General features: G+C 39.0%; 1 protein-coding gene across 1 annotated transcript in view; it reads left to right on the top strand.

Annotated features, from left to right (window-relative positions):
* The window catches only part of Hhip (hedgehog interacting protein), an 83278-nt gene extending 68251 nt beyond the window's left edge, over positions 1-15027 (top strand). The window contains exons 12-13 of the mRNA XM_028753412.1: positions 12220-12368; positions 14750-15027. Of these exons, the coding sequence (XP_028609245.1) occupies positions 12220-12368; positions 14750-14943 (343 nt within the window). The 3' untranslated portion in view covers positions 14944-15027. The remainder of the gene's footprint in view (positions 1-12219; positions 12369-14749) is intronic.
* The last annotated feature ends 1810 nt before the right edge of the window (positions 15028-16837 follow it).

Genomic DNA, 16837 nt, shown 5'->3' with positions numbered 1-16837 from the left:
TTGACCTTGAAAGACTTGAAAAGCTCATTCTGATCATTCTTATCCTTTCTGAGCTGGCTTGGACTTGTGGGACCAACATTCCCAGTTAAAAGTCAGGAAAAGACCCTAGCATGGCAGGCAATGGTTTCAGCTCTTGTGTTAGAAAAGCAACCAAACCTTTAATTTTGAGAAAATGAGGACTGTTCTAGCATATAGAACCTCCTTCATGCGATTTTTGCTAGCTGAGTGAGCTAAGTTATTTTAACAGTGAGCATCTGAACCGAGCCAAATTCCAACACTGTCTGACAGCTCATAGCACTCCTGAAGACTTTTCTAACCAAGCAACTGAAAGCTAGAGGCCTACTGTGTTATTTGGTTCAGCAGAAGGAAGATTGGAAAGGTTTTGTCCTTTAAAGCATGTATTTTGATGGCTTAGTAAATAAAATGTTGTCTTGAAAGCCTGAAGGAAAGAGTTCAGATCCCCAGAACGCACACAAATGTGGAGTGGGCATGGTGGCTGCATACAACCCAGCATCTGGGAGGCAGAGAGGGGATCCCCAGATCAGGATGCCTGGCTAGAGTCAAACTGGTGAGCTCCGGCTCAGCAAATGACCCTGTCCCAGTAAATGAAGCAGAAAAGGATCAAGAAAGATATTCAGTGTTAATACCCGGCCTCCACACACATATATGTACACACATGTGTGCACACACACATACTACATACATGTGAGCATGCATACACAGATTGATACATGCTTACAACATGTGTGTGTACATGTGTGCATACAGGTTTTCAGCTGCAGTTCCCTTCCCATCTACCCATCTCAATGTCGGCACACACAGTTCTGCTGTCATTCTCAATCATTAGTTTTCCAATATGAGAGCTGAACTACCAGAAGCTGCTAAACTACACGCTGTCACATGGATGTTGGTCATACCGGACCTAATCATTTCTATAGACACAACTAGTAAGTGATGAGCTAACTAGGACTCGTTACCCACCAACATCATTTCAAACTTCTTTGAAGTTTCTCTCAAGAGAATCAATTCTAGTGATAGGAAAGTTAGCCAAAGGCATTGACATTGTTCAATTCTTTTTTTAAAAAAATTTTATTCATCTATTTATTTATTATATACACAGTGTTCTACCTGCATGTAAGCCTGCAGGCCAGAAGAGAGCACCAGATCTCATTATAGATGGCTGTGAGCCACCATATGGTTGCTGGGAATTGAACTCAGGACCTTTGGAAGAGCAGCCAGTGCTTTTAACCTCTGAGCCAGCTTTCCAGCCCCCTCAACTCTCTTTTTAACAAATAATTTATTTATCTTTATTTTATGTGCATTGGCATTTTGCTTGCATATATGTTTGTGTGAGGGTGTCATGGAAATTGAACCGAAGTCCTCTGGAAGAGCAACCACTTCCCTTAAACACTGAGCCATCTCTCCAGCCTGACCTTCTTCAATTCTTAAAATCCTATTCGTAAGTTGTCAGTTGTGTGTTTTCTTGAAAAAGCCATGGATTAGTAACTGGACAGACTGCCTTTTCTATACCAAAAAAATTCTCCTGAGAAAAATACACGTTAGCATCGGCCACTGTGCCACAAAGAGGAGACTCAATGAGAAGTGGTCTCTGTCCCTTGCTCACTGAGAACATGCCCTCACTTCACAGTAAGAGACATGCTTGCTGTCATACATGTAGTTGTAGTGAAGGTTTTCCTCTGTAGTGTGAAATCGGTGTCCTCTGAGAAAAGCAAAGAGATGCAAGACTGTGAGACACTCAGGGAGGTGCAGAAACTGGTCCACAGACACAGGCCGGACTAATGTGAGCTCAGAACAGAGCATCTTAATGACCTGCAGAGAGGGCTCGGGGGCTTCACCCAGACCTCGGCAATTAGTTTCAAAATGGTCACTGTTGTGTCATTATGTTGTCAAGACTGATCAGGTTTTGAAGCTTCCCCGTAGTGGGGTAATGAGTCCCCCCACCCCCAAATCTCTCTTGATCTGGGTTGTTTAGTCTGTTGGTGAGCAGAGGTGAGTTTTACACCTTCAATCTATTATCAGGATCTAATTACCAGGGTTGCCATGAGTGACCTTGGCTTTGTGATCTTAAGGCCCCCTCTAGTAGGGTGGTCTCTGAGTGACATACCTGAAGTCCTGGCTACTCATTATGGGGCCTGTTTCTGGTGATTCATGTCATGTGTGAGGCCAGGGTTAAGATCTGTGTTTGCTTTGCAAAGGTGGGGGAAGTAATAGAATCCCAAAGTCCCATCCTCCTACAGAGGCATCAGCATGTTCTAAGTTAAACTGAGTGTAAGAAAGCTAATGGGAGTCTCTTACTCTCTTGATGAGAATGCCAGTGATTATTATTGCAATGTTTTTCCCAGGAGGGGCTGGTGTTCTATATGAGCTGACACCTCTGCACAGGCAGAATTATTTGGGGCACACAAGTTAACCGCTCAAGTTCATGTGGTCAGGCAGAGTAGAAGCATTTTTCTAAAACTGCAGAAAAAATATCATCAAACTTAAAAATTCATGTGCATGTATATATGGGTACTTCTTGTTATTTTAAAAATCTAATTCAAATTGAATAGTTAAGTTCATTGTCTTTTGATTACAGAATCCCCTAGATTTATTAGAATATTTTCAAAATAGCTTTCATATGTCAATTGATCTATGACCCTGGAAGAGAATACTACTAAATTACAATTTGATATATTTCTATATTAGGTATCATAGAAGTTACGTATTTATCATAGTATTTATGTTACATTTTTCCACAAATGCACACACTAAATGAACTTAGAAATAAAATGTAGTAACTCTTAATCAAATCTAGCAAAAACACATGAGGTTACAATACTGCTGCTCCAATCTGTAAGGACAGTTTGGTCTAAAGCTGTAAACTGCAGAATCATTTGAATAAGTTTTAAATTATTTAAGGTGCAAAAGCTCCCTCGGAAGAAGGCCTTTTAGAAGAAGTAAAGGTCATTAAATTTAATTAATCAACTTTTAAGCAAGTGTATAAAATAATGGGGTCTCTTGTATATTTCCTACACACACACATTTGTATGTCTTGCTGTCATTACCCTTCTTTCTTCCCCTCCCCCTCTCCCATTGGTCATCATCCACAATGAAAATTTAAAAATAAAATATGGCCAGGTTTCCCAAGTTATTTAGGGAAAAGCCTTCCCTGGGGAGACAGATCAGGAATGAATCTGTCTTATGCCAAAACACTGAACACACTTCAAGGACATCATCAGAGTTGGGAACGTTGGCTCTCTCAGAATGGAGAATGTCAGTCAATTTTCGGTTCTCAGACTAGTACTAGTACTCGGATCAGAGGGCCCTGCGGTCGGGTCTGACCTTGGAGGTTCCAGGGGACAGACATAGACATACAGGGCACATGATTTGGGCAGTGACTCTCATATTACCCAGTGATGCTGAGTCTGATCTTCCTTGAAATTAAACAGTACAGGCATTCTTAGCATGCTGTGCCCCTTGGTCCATCAGAAACTTAGAGATGACCATCGCCTCCTGTCTCTTACATCTTGACTACATGGGACTCTAAAGTGAGTTAAATAATATAATTAAAGTGTATTCTAATCTCTAGACTTGTTGGGCCGCATTCTTTGCATTCCATAATTATTTTCAGGTGCTTTTCCAACCTTTCAATTTCTCTCCCTTCCAAAATTAGGATGCACGTGTCCCTGTAGCCTGACAAAGCTCTTACTGCCTTTCTGACAGTCAAGTCATTTCTTACATGCCTGTCCTTTACTCACTCTTTCCAGAATTAATTAAATGTTTAAGAAGTGTGTGTGAAATAGCTTAGCGGGCATAGGCACTTGAAATACAAGCCTGATACCTAGTTCATGTCCCACCTTAAAAAGCTAGAGGGAGAGACTATCAAAGCTGTTTACCTCCAAATAGGGGCTGTGGCACGAACCTCTGGCACAATGAATGAATGAATGAATGAGCAAATTTAAAAGGATTGGATCAAATGCCCCCTGGCAGTGGCAGAAATTTAAAAGTTCTGACACAGTTATGTGACTTTGAAGCTTTAGCTCTACAGAGCACAAGACTCTAATTTTGTTTCAGATAAACTTGAACCAAAGTGCCTTAGTTCTGACCATGAGATGTTCCCAGGGTTAAGTTCTGCAGGAATGTGGAAAGCAAAGCTATTCCTCACGCCTTGCCTTCTCTAAACCCACTCTTCCTGTATTTCAACACCTTGCTTAGCCCTTCTCCAACCAAGACACCGGGTCCTATAAATTAACAATGCAAATTCCAAGCTTGAAAGGTCATTCTTCAGAAGTGCTGTGTCCCCAAAGTCCTCTGGTACCAGTATCCAAACCTATGCCTGCTGCCTCCCACTCCCTTGGGGAGTCACTTACTGCCCTTAGTTTGATTTTTTTTTTTTCTTAAATCTGGCCCCTCATTATCCAGGATGCTGAAATAATTGGTTTTGGAAAAAAAAATCACTTCGTAAAGGTAAACCAGTCTTTTGTGTGTGGAGTACACAGGCAGCTCTGTGTCATTCTGAAGAATACATAATAGAGTAACTTTCATCCAGCAAACCAGTGGAGTCCCAATTCATCAGTCAAAGTTTTATGCAAGTGGCCCCCCTAAGTTGATAAATTCCCACAGTGCCTGTTGACCCAGCTGCCAAGCCCTCTTGCAGCAGGTGGTGTTTTCATGGCCACCCTGACAGTAACACAAACTGTTTAGCGGCTCCATTGACCTTGTAGCTATTAACAGGAATACAGGCTCCACAAGGGACTAGCTCTCCAACAGGACAGAATTTCTTAACACTAGGGGTCATGAACAAATATATGCCCTATAAAAATCCATCCAGCGTAGTCAATTTGAACTCTAAAAGACAGGGAAGCATTTTTGCTATTATTTTTATTATGTATATCCGATAACCAAAAATGTGTGTACTCATATCTCCTTGCCTTTGTTTTCATTGCTTATAAACTTCATTTCGCATGTAGTTAAAAAAAAAGTCCTTTTTAGCTAATAAATCTTTGTTAGTTACTACAGATCATCTGAAATTTTATAGGTTTTATTTTTTAAAACAGGCAAAATCAAAGTTAAAACTTCTAATGAAGCTGATCGTGGGTACATGATTTGTTGTGATGACGTTGATATAACTAGAATTTCCTCATGCTTTAGCAAGATTTGCATTCATGTATATTTATGTATTTACAGGCATACTTAGATAGACCTGTGTAATGCTCATAGCATTGCATAAAACCTTTACCTACTTCAAAACAAAGTCTCACAAAATCTATAAAAAATTAATGTGACCAAGTTATCATAAATACTTTTTGTCTTATATTTTTGAAAATAATCATGCCTTTATTCAAAACAATGTCAAATCTGTATTTATAAAATGCTAATCTAATTCTGTTTCTTCCCTTCTTAAAAGTTCTACTGATTTTGTACCCCATCGTAATGAATCAAAACTGTTTTCTGTAGATCTGCTGAGATATAATTAATTGACCAACACAAATTGTAGATGTTTACAGTGCACAGCCCATCCTCCCGAGGCTTACTCTTGGAAGATTTGTTCCAAGAACTCCCCTGGGTGTGGACAACTGCAGATTCAACCCAGCATACAGTTTTCCCCAGTACATACCCATGATAAAACTTAACTTATAAATTAGGCACAGAGAGATTCACAGCAACAATTAAGAGTAAAGTTATAATATGTTATAAGGACATATTTTAAAGCATTACTGATTCATTTCTAGAATTTTCCATTAATTTTTAGACCACTATAATCAAAACACAGAGACAACTATGGGGATATGTTTTTTGATAATTACATGAATGTTCAATGATTAAGTCAAACTAATTAACATTCCCCTACATTCCAAATATTTTAAAGATTTATGTGTATTCCCTATGCCCTATAGATGTGATATATAACTGCCACATTCAAAGGAATTGTCCACTTTATTCAATTATAGCCTTCCTAATTTATCAGTTTTGAATGCTGGACAATTAACTCCTATGATAATTATACAGGCTGCCCTAAAATTTTGATTGAATTGCTACCTACAAATGCCATTTATTTACAAATATATAAAATGGAGAATATACATAATGAAGAAATTGTTCTTCAAAATTAGGTTTATTTATTAAGAGTCCAAGATTCTTAACAGTGTTTTTAAAAGTCACATGACTTCCCTTCACTCACCAGTTCCCTCTGGCTCAGTGCTAGAATCTGAGAGTGTTATACCTCCAGAAGGTCTTACATTTTCATTATATTTTTATTTCTATTATGTTTTTACTTTTTGTTGTATCACTAGATGTCATCTATGATCAAATGAAAATTAAGTCTGGTTCACCATCTTCCTCCTGAGTTCAGAGTTTGATTTCCATCCACATTTTGATTTTGTGTCTTTCTAGTCTCCCCCAGGGCAGCTAGCTTCTAGCTGTAGTTGTGCTGTTACATGGATTGCCAGAATTATCTCTCAACCATCAGCCCTATGATAAATCTGTGACTGTCACTTAAACCTCCTAGACTGTAATAATACAAGATGATGAAGACAGGGAAAGTCAGGTTGGGCTGAAGCACTTATCAATGCAGAATGCCTCTGAGATAGATTGTTTTCAAGCATATGAAACTTCAAATTAACTTTTTTTTTACACTCAGCACTAATAGTTGATGAGTTTCTAGAGTCAGGAGGCTGAAAAAGTATGAAATATCTAGGGTACTTTCATAGGCTTGCCTTTCTACCTAAAAGCAGGTGACATTATCATTCAGCTTTAACTGTTTTGCCTAGATTAAGAAATTTCATCACTTTTACCTGCTGACTTTTCCATGGAAATAAAGAGATTGATTTATTTACACACCAACTGAGACATTTGTAGATTGGGGTGGTGACTGAAGTGTCGTCACATTAATAGGCATTAGGGCCACTCAGCCCTATTAGTGAGCATGTCAGGTAAGCAGGTTAGATTCCAGAAATCTTCAGAATGAACACAGACAGAGAAGACTGCCTAAATCCATTTTGTTCAACGTGTTTCAGAATAGATGTTTCCAGGTACTGTTTAGAAATAACAGAATATTGACACTATCCTAAATCATAGCTTTAGGAGACACAGTACAAATAAAAACTTATGATATTATACTGTATATATAATATGAACGTACAAAATTACAGTCATTCCTGAAGTCTACTCTTCCCTTGGAGCACACACATCAGTTACTCAGGAATTACCAGCAAGAAAGTGGAAAAGCTTCAGTGCCTCAAAAAGCATTCAGTATCTTGTTATACTTCTAAGAGGAGAACAATTTGAAAAGGCCTCTTCCTTTCTATACAACACCACATCCCAGTAAAATGGTTGTTTCATGAACACACAGGAAGAGAGTCTTTCTGTTCAACTTGAAATATGACCATGCTTCAGATGAGTAGGAGTCTTCCCAGCTCAGCTGGATTGATTAGTTGTCAAGTTCAGCTTCAAATTTTGCTACAAAGTGCCTATAAATAGTCACACAACATTGCTGTCAATCCCTAGTGCTCTTGAATTCGACCCTCACGAGTACCATGTACAAGAAAAATGTTACACAGACTAGCCAGAGTAAAGAAAATAATAAAGAAGACCTTGGGGAAACAGGATTTTTAAGAGATAACATGGCACCCAGGTATCATCTCTTTGCCTTGATTTACACAATGTGATCTACCATCACAAGAATGGTCTCCTCCCAACCCTCCTGAAGTAGAAGAGTGGAGACTGCCTTTAGAAACAGTGAGTTGACCGCAGGGTATCAGACAGTTGGGGAATTCGTGAAACCATAGTATCAGCTACTGTGGCATGGGAAGATAGCTACCTCGGCTGCTGAGGACAGACTCCACCCAATCACAAGACTGCAAAGCTTTCTGTACTTAGAGGTTCCAGAACACACTAATCAATGACCACATTAGTTGCTCCTGGTTAGGGAATTGCCTCCAATGGAGAACAGTGTTTGCATCATTAAATCTAACTCTATCCCTTATCCTGCTGGTTGCCCTTCATTTAAGACTAGCCTGTGAATAACAAGGTTTAAACAATTGATTTTTTTTAACTTGTGAGAGTGGGAAAACAATGAAAGAGAAACAGGTTTATAAATATGACGATAGTGGGAAGATACTTTTCCATGAGCCCCAAAGTGACTGAGGGTAAAGAGGTAGCCAGCTCTCACATCAACCGTCCCTTCAGGAAGAAGCCATAGAACGATCCCATCTGCTAAAAGCTCTGATAAGTCAGAAGTTTATAAATAAATAGTATTTAAAATCTGTATGTCTTGTTTTACAATAAAATAAATTTGAAATGTGTATACCTTACAGAAAATTAAGAATGAGCTTTTTTTCTGGTGAAATACAAAATGGATGGATGTGACCACTACTCACTCAGGAGGACAGGATTCACCACAGTGTTTCAACACAAGTTGACAGGAGATGTCTCATCTACTAATTTATTTGTTCATTCACTAAATTAAATGCAATAAATTAAAACCACCCAGAATCCCACTACCCCAAGAGACTGTCTTCTGGCCTTTTCTATTCATAGGAAGTCAATCCAGACAATGTGTGTTATAAATAACCCATACTTCCCACTGTCCCTCTTCATTGCAAAGTGTCCAAACCTTTACACCACTATATGAAGCCAGCCAAAATGGGTTTCTAAGAAAATGTCTTAACTTTCTGAAAACAATACTTTATATATTAAAGAATGTTGGGCAATTTCTGTGATAGCCCCTCAGTATTCCATTATTTGTCATGTGAAGAAATGAGGAAATACGTTTTTCTGATTCAAATTAAGCTTAAGGGCTGTGGGGATAGCTGTCAACACATAAGCTCAGTATATTCTTTATTGCAAACTCGAACAGAACACTCTTTTGGCTATGTTTTCTATTTTGAAAGTTACTTCTGACTCCATTCAATAGATCTCAGAGTCCAGAGGCTTTAAAAAAAAAATGATTGTTTAAAAGAACAAAGCTATTCAAATGATTTTGCTGGACAGTGGTGGTGCATATCTTTATCACCAGCACTTGGGAGGCAGAGGCAGGCGGATTTCTGAGTTCAAGGCCACAGTGGTCTGTAGAGTGAGTTCCAGGACAGCCAGGGCTATACAGAGAAATCCTGTCTTCAAAAACGAAATGAAACGAAACAAAAAACAAAATCAAATGATTCTAATTAGATTATACAAAAAACACAATTTTCTAGCACAATGAAAATATGTGTTAAAATTAGTTAAACTACAGTGAATATGTACTCTCAATTTTTGCTTACCTGTCACTAGTTATAGGTAGGTAGTAATTTATGTGTTCTTAAGATGGTCTGTTTCAATGCAGTGGGCCAATAGCAATGAAGATTAGTGTACTGCCTTGCCCCTCTTCCCTCTTGAATCCGTATAATGGATCCTGCTTATCTTACTGTAAAGGAGGCTGTCTTCAGAGCCAAGATCATGCCAAGGGGAACAATTGGCTCTCCATAGCAAACATCAAGTACAGAAGAATGCTTGGCTTTGCCAAACATCTTTGTTAAACATACTTTATTAAACATATTCCTAGAAAAATGAATTTAAATACACTGATTTTACCTCTTCTCTGGATGACAAAACAATCCTCTGACCTTAGGACATGCTGGCCTTGATATTTTAGTCTTTGATGTACTTTCTAGTTTTTTTTGGTTAACATAAAACACATCTCTTAAAAAATAAGTTTAACTATACCATAAGTAAGAATTGTTAGGCAATAAAAATACAGGATTTTTTTGGTTTTACATTTATGACATGAAAGTATATCAATTTTTTGAGGTATAACAGTATACACCTTTAATCCTAGAACTAGAGAAAAGGGGACAAGCATGTCTCTGTGGCTGTGAGGATAGCTTAGTGCTCATAGTGACTCTCTCTCTCTCTCTCTCTCTCTCACTCACTCTCTCTCTCTCTCTCTGTGCGTGCGTGCGTGTGTGTGGGTGGTGTGTGTGTGTGTGTGTGTGTGTGTGTGTGTGTGTGTTGTACTCAGCAAGACTCCCGTGGGGAACATGTGGAAAATATAGTTGACACTATCTGAGTTGAAATGGGCTCAGCCCATGGAACACCTTAGGGAGGATCTCTCTCAAAGACTGACTATATCTCATTTTAAATGAGCGGTTGAATAGGTTTAAGGTTTAAGTCTTCAGATTTGCAACATTACTCGTAAAAGACAGCATTTTTATAATAAAGTATAACTTTTAATGATGAAGAAAGATACAGAAGTTCCTATACATCTTTAATATTTGAGATTTTAACAAATGATTTTGGATCATTGTAGAAAAAGGCAGTCTTAAGAAAACAGACTCTCACCAGCAAATGGCGCACACCTTTAATCCCAGCACTTGGGAGGCACAGGCAGGCAGATTTCTGAGTTTGAGGGTAGCCTGGTCTACAGAGTGAGTTCCAGGACTACCAAGCCTACATATAGAAACGCTGTTTTGAAAAAACATAATAAGAGGAGAAGGAGGAGGAGGAGGAGGAGGAGGAGGAGGAGGAGGAGGAGGAGGAAGAGGAGGAAGAAGAAGAGGAGGAGGAAGAGGAGGAAGAGGAGGACTCTCAAAAGCTTAATTCTTTGATTATTTAGGAAAGCCCTATAATTTATGCTTGAGTGGCTGAACCTTGACTTTGGGTGCACACGACAGACAAACATCATTTGTTTACAAGCTTTACTGTAAAGTCCTGCTCATACTATGGTAACACCGAGACCAGTGAAGAGAGGAAACTGCATATTTTTTCCCTAAGGACTAGATCATGAACATTTCGACCCATGGTGCCAGCTTGATCTTCTTTAAATGACACCATTAGAAAAGCAGAAGAATCATAAAAAAAACCCTCTGATGGCTTAATTCTCTCTACAAATGACAACAATTGTAGAGCAATTAATACAAAATGCATGAAGTTTCACATTGCAAATGAGATTCCTGTGCTTGTTATCATCAGCACTTTCCTCTTCATAACAGGAGCTAATTAAATTATTATATAATGATAAAATAATTTAGTTTTATATAATACATAAAATCTCTATCCTATATGTGTCTTTCTTTGCATTAACAGTTTAAATTTTTATTCAGTAGCATAAATATTCACTTGCATATGCATATTAGGATGCCTTACAAGGGGAATGAAGTGGAAAATTATTATGTCAAAATTAATGTAAAATGAGCTGGGCCCAGTGGCACACCCCTGTAATCCCAGTAACTGAGAGGCTAAAGTAAGAGGATTTCTGGTTCAAGTCCAATCCAGCCTACAAAACAAATATGAGGACAGCCTGAACCCTTCCCTGAAAGGCAAGAGAGACAGAGAGACAGGAAAACCCTGCCTCGTGTGTGTGTGTGTGTGTGTGTGTGTGTGTGTGTGTGTGTCTGAGAGAGAGAGAGAGAGAGTGTGTGTGTGTCTGGGAGACTCTGCCCCCAAATGCAAGTTGTGAGTAGCAGAAAGAAGATCAGCCATGTGACTCAGCAGCAGAGCATGCATCTACTGTGTTCAAGGCCTGGGTTTGATGCCAATAACCATTAAAGAGAGACAGAGAGAAAGACAAGGGGTCAGTACAGAAAGGATTTCGTCTCATGTTTGTTAGGCATCACATGCTCATTATAATGTCACCATCCCTGTCTATTACAGTGATCCCCAAAACAAGAGAAACTCCCAGGTTTTATCCCATAAGGTTTTATGGATCTAGAGTGAAAGGAAATCTCAAAATGAGTGTGCCCTTCTCTTTTTAAGACTACAGTGTGAGGATGAGTAAGACTAAAGGCCTGAGTCCAATCCTCAGAACCTGTGAAAAGGTGAGAGGAAAAAACTGACTCCACAGGGTTGATCTCTGGTCCACACAAATGAATCATGGCATGTGCACACTCCTCACACACATGCGCACACATGCATGTAGGCACACACATATACCATAAAGTAACATTTCTGAAATATTTAAAATTATAATTTCTAGATGTTCTAGCTACCAAACACAAAAGAGCCACATTATTATATCATTATGATGATAATTTTTATGAAGAATTTTGATGCTAATAAAGTTTCTTAGGCTACTTCACATCGTTGGTGGTTTTTTTTCTGTTCTGAAGGTGTAAGTTCACAGAATCACTTAAAGATCTCTTTTGAAAGTAACAGACATTCTTTGTAAGCTGTAACACCACTAAACTTTGTCCCATATTGATTTTCTGACTGATGCTCAATGTCAACTCTTGTTTTGGGGTGCAGACCTTTGATGCCCGAGGAGTGCAGAGTCACAGTTCAACCTGCCCAGACACTGACCTCGGACTGCTCTCGGCTCTGTCGGAATGGCTACTACACTCCCACGGGCAAGTGCTGCTGCAGTCCTGGCTGGGAGGGAGACTTCTGCAGAATTGGTTAGTATCTGTGTTACCATGGGCACTTGAGAAATTAGCATCACCTGTTTGTAGAATCATCTCGAGTACAAGCGGCTAGCATGATGCAATGTCTCTTTCTGGTGTGAAAAATGAAATCTTTACTGTCTTAATGGTGGCTGTTCACATATCTAAGTTAATCAAAGGCATAAAAGATCTTTAAATGACTGGATTTAAAAAAAAAAAAAAAACAGCACACCACAGCCCTGTATTTGGTGCATTCATACCAGCCAAAGACCCTGTTTGCCAAGCCCCTGGCCAAGTGCTAGCATTTTCCAGACACCCTATAAATGCTGTCTCTGGCTTCACTGCTTGCATTTTGCTGTAGCACACGAGGAGCAGGCCTTTCCTAGTGATGTTACTAAATCAAAGGGGAAATGCAATGATCTAGACACATATTATGAGACCTTTCCATTCCACGTCTCTCCCTTGTGAGCCATCACGAAGGTATGCAGCTTCTTGGAGGGAGTGGAGGTGGTCTGTTGAAGTTATTCCAGCCCTTCATGTGAGAGGCCCTCAATTCTGTGCCATGTTAAATTATAATTGGTGTGAAGTTTGAAAAAAATGGATAAATTTAGAAACTTAAGGAGTTTAAGATTGTGTTTAAAATAGAAATTCAACACTGTGTGTGCATGCGTTCGAGAGAAGTGGTTTTCATTTCTACTGTTTCACACATTAAAGTACACGCTGCCGATGAAATCTTGAACTCCAAATTAATATTTAATACTGTTCTTGGCTCATAAACACTGTCTTTTATTTTAAAAATTTATCTGTTTCAAAATATCTTATAATCATGGCTTGTCTATCTTGCAGACACAGTCAATACTAAAAGGGCATATAGTCAGCACATGTTTTAAGCTTAAATTGCTTCCGCCATTTTGTAACATTGCTAACATCTGAGCGATACATAACCATAACGGAATCTAGGTAGTTATTCAGAATAAACACATACCCCCTATTGACCAATCCCATCTCCCTCTTGTTCTGTTGTAATACTAGTTACCTACCTATTATCCCTCTGCTTCTCTTGATGTTTGGCAATATATTGTCCTCTTATCTCCGTGTTTGCCCCTCATAGAGCATCCATTCTGTTGGGCTCGTTGCACTTTGCCTAATTTCTATGTCCCCTCCAACAAATGTTAGTTAAAAAAAATACTTTCTGAATGCCTTCTTGGAACAACATGCTCAAACTGAGGGTGAAAAAGTTGTTTTAAGTCCTGATGTGCTCTATAATATCTTAATAGATATTACACAATTGGAAACATTCTTTGGGTAGCTTGTTCTATTTCAATAAAATCTTATCAATTAAAATTTTATCCTGATTTAGTATTCTAATATTTAAAATATTAAATATTTTTCAATGAATAAGAAAAAAAACAAAGCACTTTGTGAAATTAATCTGGGATGTTTTCAATGAAGGATTTCATCTATACACCCAGATGATTCACACATCTCCCAGAAGTTTGAAGGAGAAAATGCTTTTCACGTTTTTCTTATACTTTCTTTTTCATGAGTCAGTCCCAGAATCAGGAGTTTTGAGTACTGTTATCTGAAAAAACAAAAGTGATTCTGATTCCCTAAAGTACAAAGAAATGTAGTCAAAGGATTTGATTGGTCTGTGGTGTTTCCATCCTCAAACTCATCAGTAAATAACAACTAATGAATAATCCATACTCTGTGTCTCCATAGCATCTCAGCAGTAAATCTTTGCATTCCTTTCCTGTATGGTAGTAGTAAAAATAATTCAATAAGAAGCTTCCCTGCTGGAAAATGGCCCAAAGAGCATTGCTCAGAACACTGTCTGCCAGTCTCTTGCACCCCGCCCAGGATGGGCTTTCAGACATAATCACAGAGCGATGTGCTTGGTGTACCCCCTGAGAGCATAGGGAGTGGGGACCCCAGGGAGATGCTGGAGAGTTTATGAAACTCCAATCCCAAACTCACCTTGTTTCAGTATCACACTGGACCTGCTGAGGCCAGGGACCCCTTTCTCGGGCCAGACTCACTCCTGTGTGCTCCTCCCCTGCAGGAATGGAATTATGTGTGGGTTGAAATGCCTCTTGAAGCAGGAGTTGAAAGGGCTGACATCACTGTGGTTGAGTCAGTTCTGCAAATCAGAGATAATTTCTCACGATCTCTGCTTCTCAGCCTGCTGACATCCAGATGTTTAGCTTAGTCCCTGCCCTTAAAATACCTTGTGTCTGGAAACAGTTTTTCTTCCTTGCGTATTCCTCTGTTAGATCATTTTGTGACTGTCTCCCACCTTCTTTCCCAACCTTTCTTTATTCATCAAATACTTGACCACAGACATGGTGGCTCTAGAAGTAAAGATTAAGAATACCGTGTTGTTTTCTTTCTTGCAGCCAAGTGTGAGCCAGCATGTCGTCATGGAGGTGTCTGTGTCAGACCAAACAAGTGCCTCTGTAAAAAGGGCTATCTTGGTCCTCAGTGTGAACAAGTGGACAGGAACATCCGCAGAGTGACCAGGGCAGGTATCCTTGATCAGATCATTGACATGACATCTTACTTGCTGGATCTCACAAGTTACATTGTATAGTTTCTGGGACAGTTTGAGTATATCTTTCAGGTGGGCATTTATTTCAATCTTGTCATTAAAAAGAGAGACTGTCCTTCTGCTACACACTCCTGTGATTTTATTTTTAGTAACTTAAAAGCAATTTCCAGAAATGTACAGATCTCGGCATATATGTTGGCACGTTTCTTCACATCTGCACATGTAGTCACAACCCCGACCTCGAGGTTGTATAAGAGAAGGGTGCTTTGTTTTGTTTTTTAATATCTACTTTCTGGTGTGGAGTACTTTACACAGAAGTTCCACTACAAATTGATCACAGAATATTTATGACATCAGAAAATATTCATTTATTTTTTGGGAACTTTCTGTCTGTAATTACTGAAGTCGATCTTAGTAGGGTTTTGAAATGTTCTTGTGCAATGTGGTGGAAGTATTTTTATATTAAAGGTCTATTATAAGAGAGCATGTTTCCAAACTCCTTGGTGAACTTCTGAACAAGCAGCTTGATGTAAGATTGTAATCTTCATTTCTGTTGATGTATCTGATTACAGACTGTTGTACACTTACCTTTTTATTTGACAGAGCAATCTGATTACTTCAGCTTAATCTCAAGATGGTTTTCAAATGTTTTATGATTAAATCAGAACAACTTATTTGAAAGAGCAATCTTCCTGAATGCACTGCTTCTATTGTATATTTTGTGTAACAATAAGCTCTGGGGTTTTGTTACATATTTATATTTTTATTTTATTTTTATAATATAGACATCGCCTAGATGAGACACCTTTACCCTGTCCTGTAAAATACTAAAGTGACATTTTCACCAGCTTAATTGGAAAGAAGGAGAGTAAGGAAGCAAACAGCTTTTAATGTGCTGTGTATCTAACGTAGCAGGATATACTTGTGCCAACATGTAATCACTCCCGTCAGATAAGAAAGTAAGAAAGCAGCCAGTTCTTATAAAATTCCAGCATTGCATGCATGTGAAGTGCTTTCACCGTAGCAAGACTATCAGAGTCTGTGAGATTCAAACGTTCCAGTGTGCACTCTGAATCCATCCTCCCTGGAGAAGAGTTTGCTCCTTCACAGCCCAGCCAGGCTGTGGATAAGCTGCTCACATGTACAGACTCTTAAGCTCTTCATGCTTGGCAAATCTGACTTCTAGAGCATATGTTCCTTTAGGACTCTGTGACAATATCCTTGGTTCTTGCCTTAATAGATTTTCTACAAAAGTTCTGTTCAGATTTTCTTAAAGAAATGACGTGGTCTATCTTTCGATTACAAGAGTCTGACAGACATTTTTCTTAATCATTTTCCATTGGCTATCTCCCCATGTTTGGACTTAACAAAGGGTTTTTGTACTACTGACATTGGACCGTGATAAGTGCACACTCTCAACCATAGTGTCCATTCCCCTGGAATCCAAGCTGACAGTGCACACATGTTCTTCATCCTCAAGAAGATGAGCCTTAAGTATGAAACAACATCTCCCAGCTAGGATTCCTCTGTGGTCTTACAGTGAGAGAGTTACAGTTCAAGCACAGGGTCCATTTCTAAGGAATGCACACTGTAGAACACTGGGTCCACTGCTTCTGTCTTCCATATTTGATTACTTGGGTTCCGGTGACCTCATACAAAATGGAAGCAGGTTGGGAAACCTTGGTGCTTAGGGAACAATAGCCTACATTCAAAAGTGCATGCATAATTTTGCACAATTTAGATTCAATTGACAGTCTATTCAAAGAAGTCTTGGGACTAAACAAGCATGGAAATCAAACTGTCCTCTTACCCCAGAAAAAAGGTGGTCCTTCTAGTCTTACTAACACTCCATTGCCCCATCACTGTGACAAATCTTGCAATGAGCCATGCAGTAGCCTGCATCTGTAGGTTAACAGCGATCTTTTGTCTCCGTTGC

Source organism: Grammomys surdaster, unplaced genomic scaffold, assembly GCF_004785775.1.
Source record: "Grammomys surdaster isolate TR1022 unplaced genomic scaffold, NIH_TR_1.0 125947, whole genome shotgun sequence".
In the NCBI taxonomy this organism is placed as follows: domain Eukaryota; kingdom Metazoa; phylum Chordata; class Mammalia; order Rodentia; family Muridae; genus Grammomys; species Grammomys surdaster.
The sequence above is the reverse complement of the archived record's forward strand: the minus strand, read 5'-3'. Positions and strand labels throughout refer to the sequence as shown.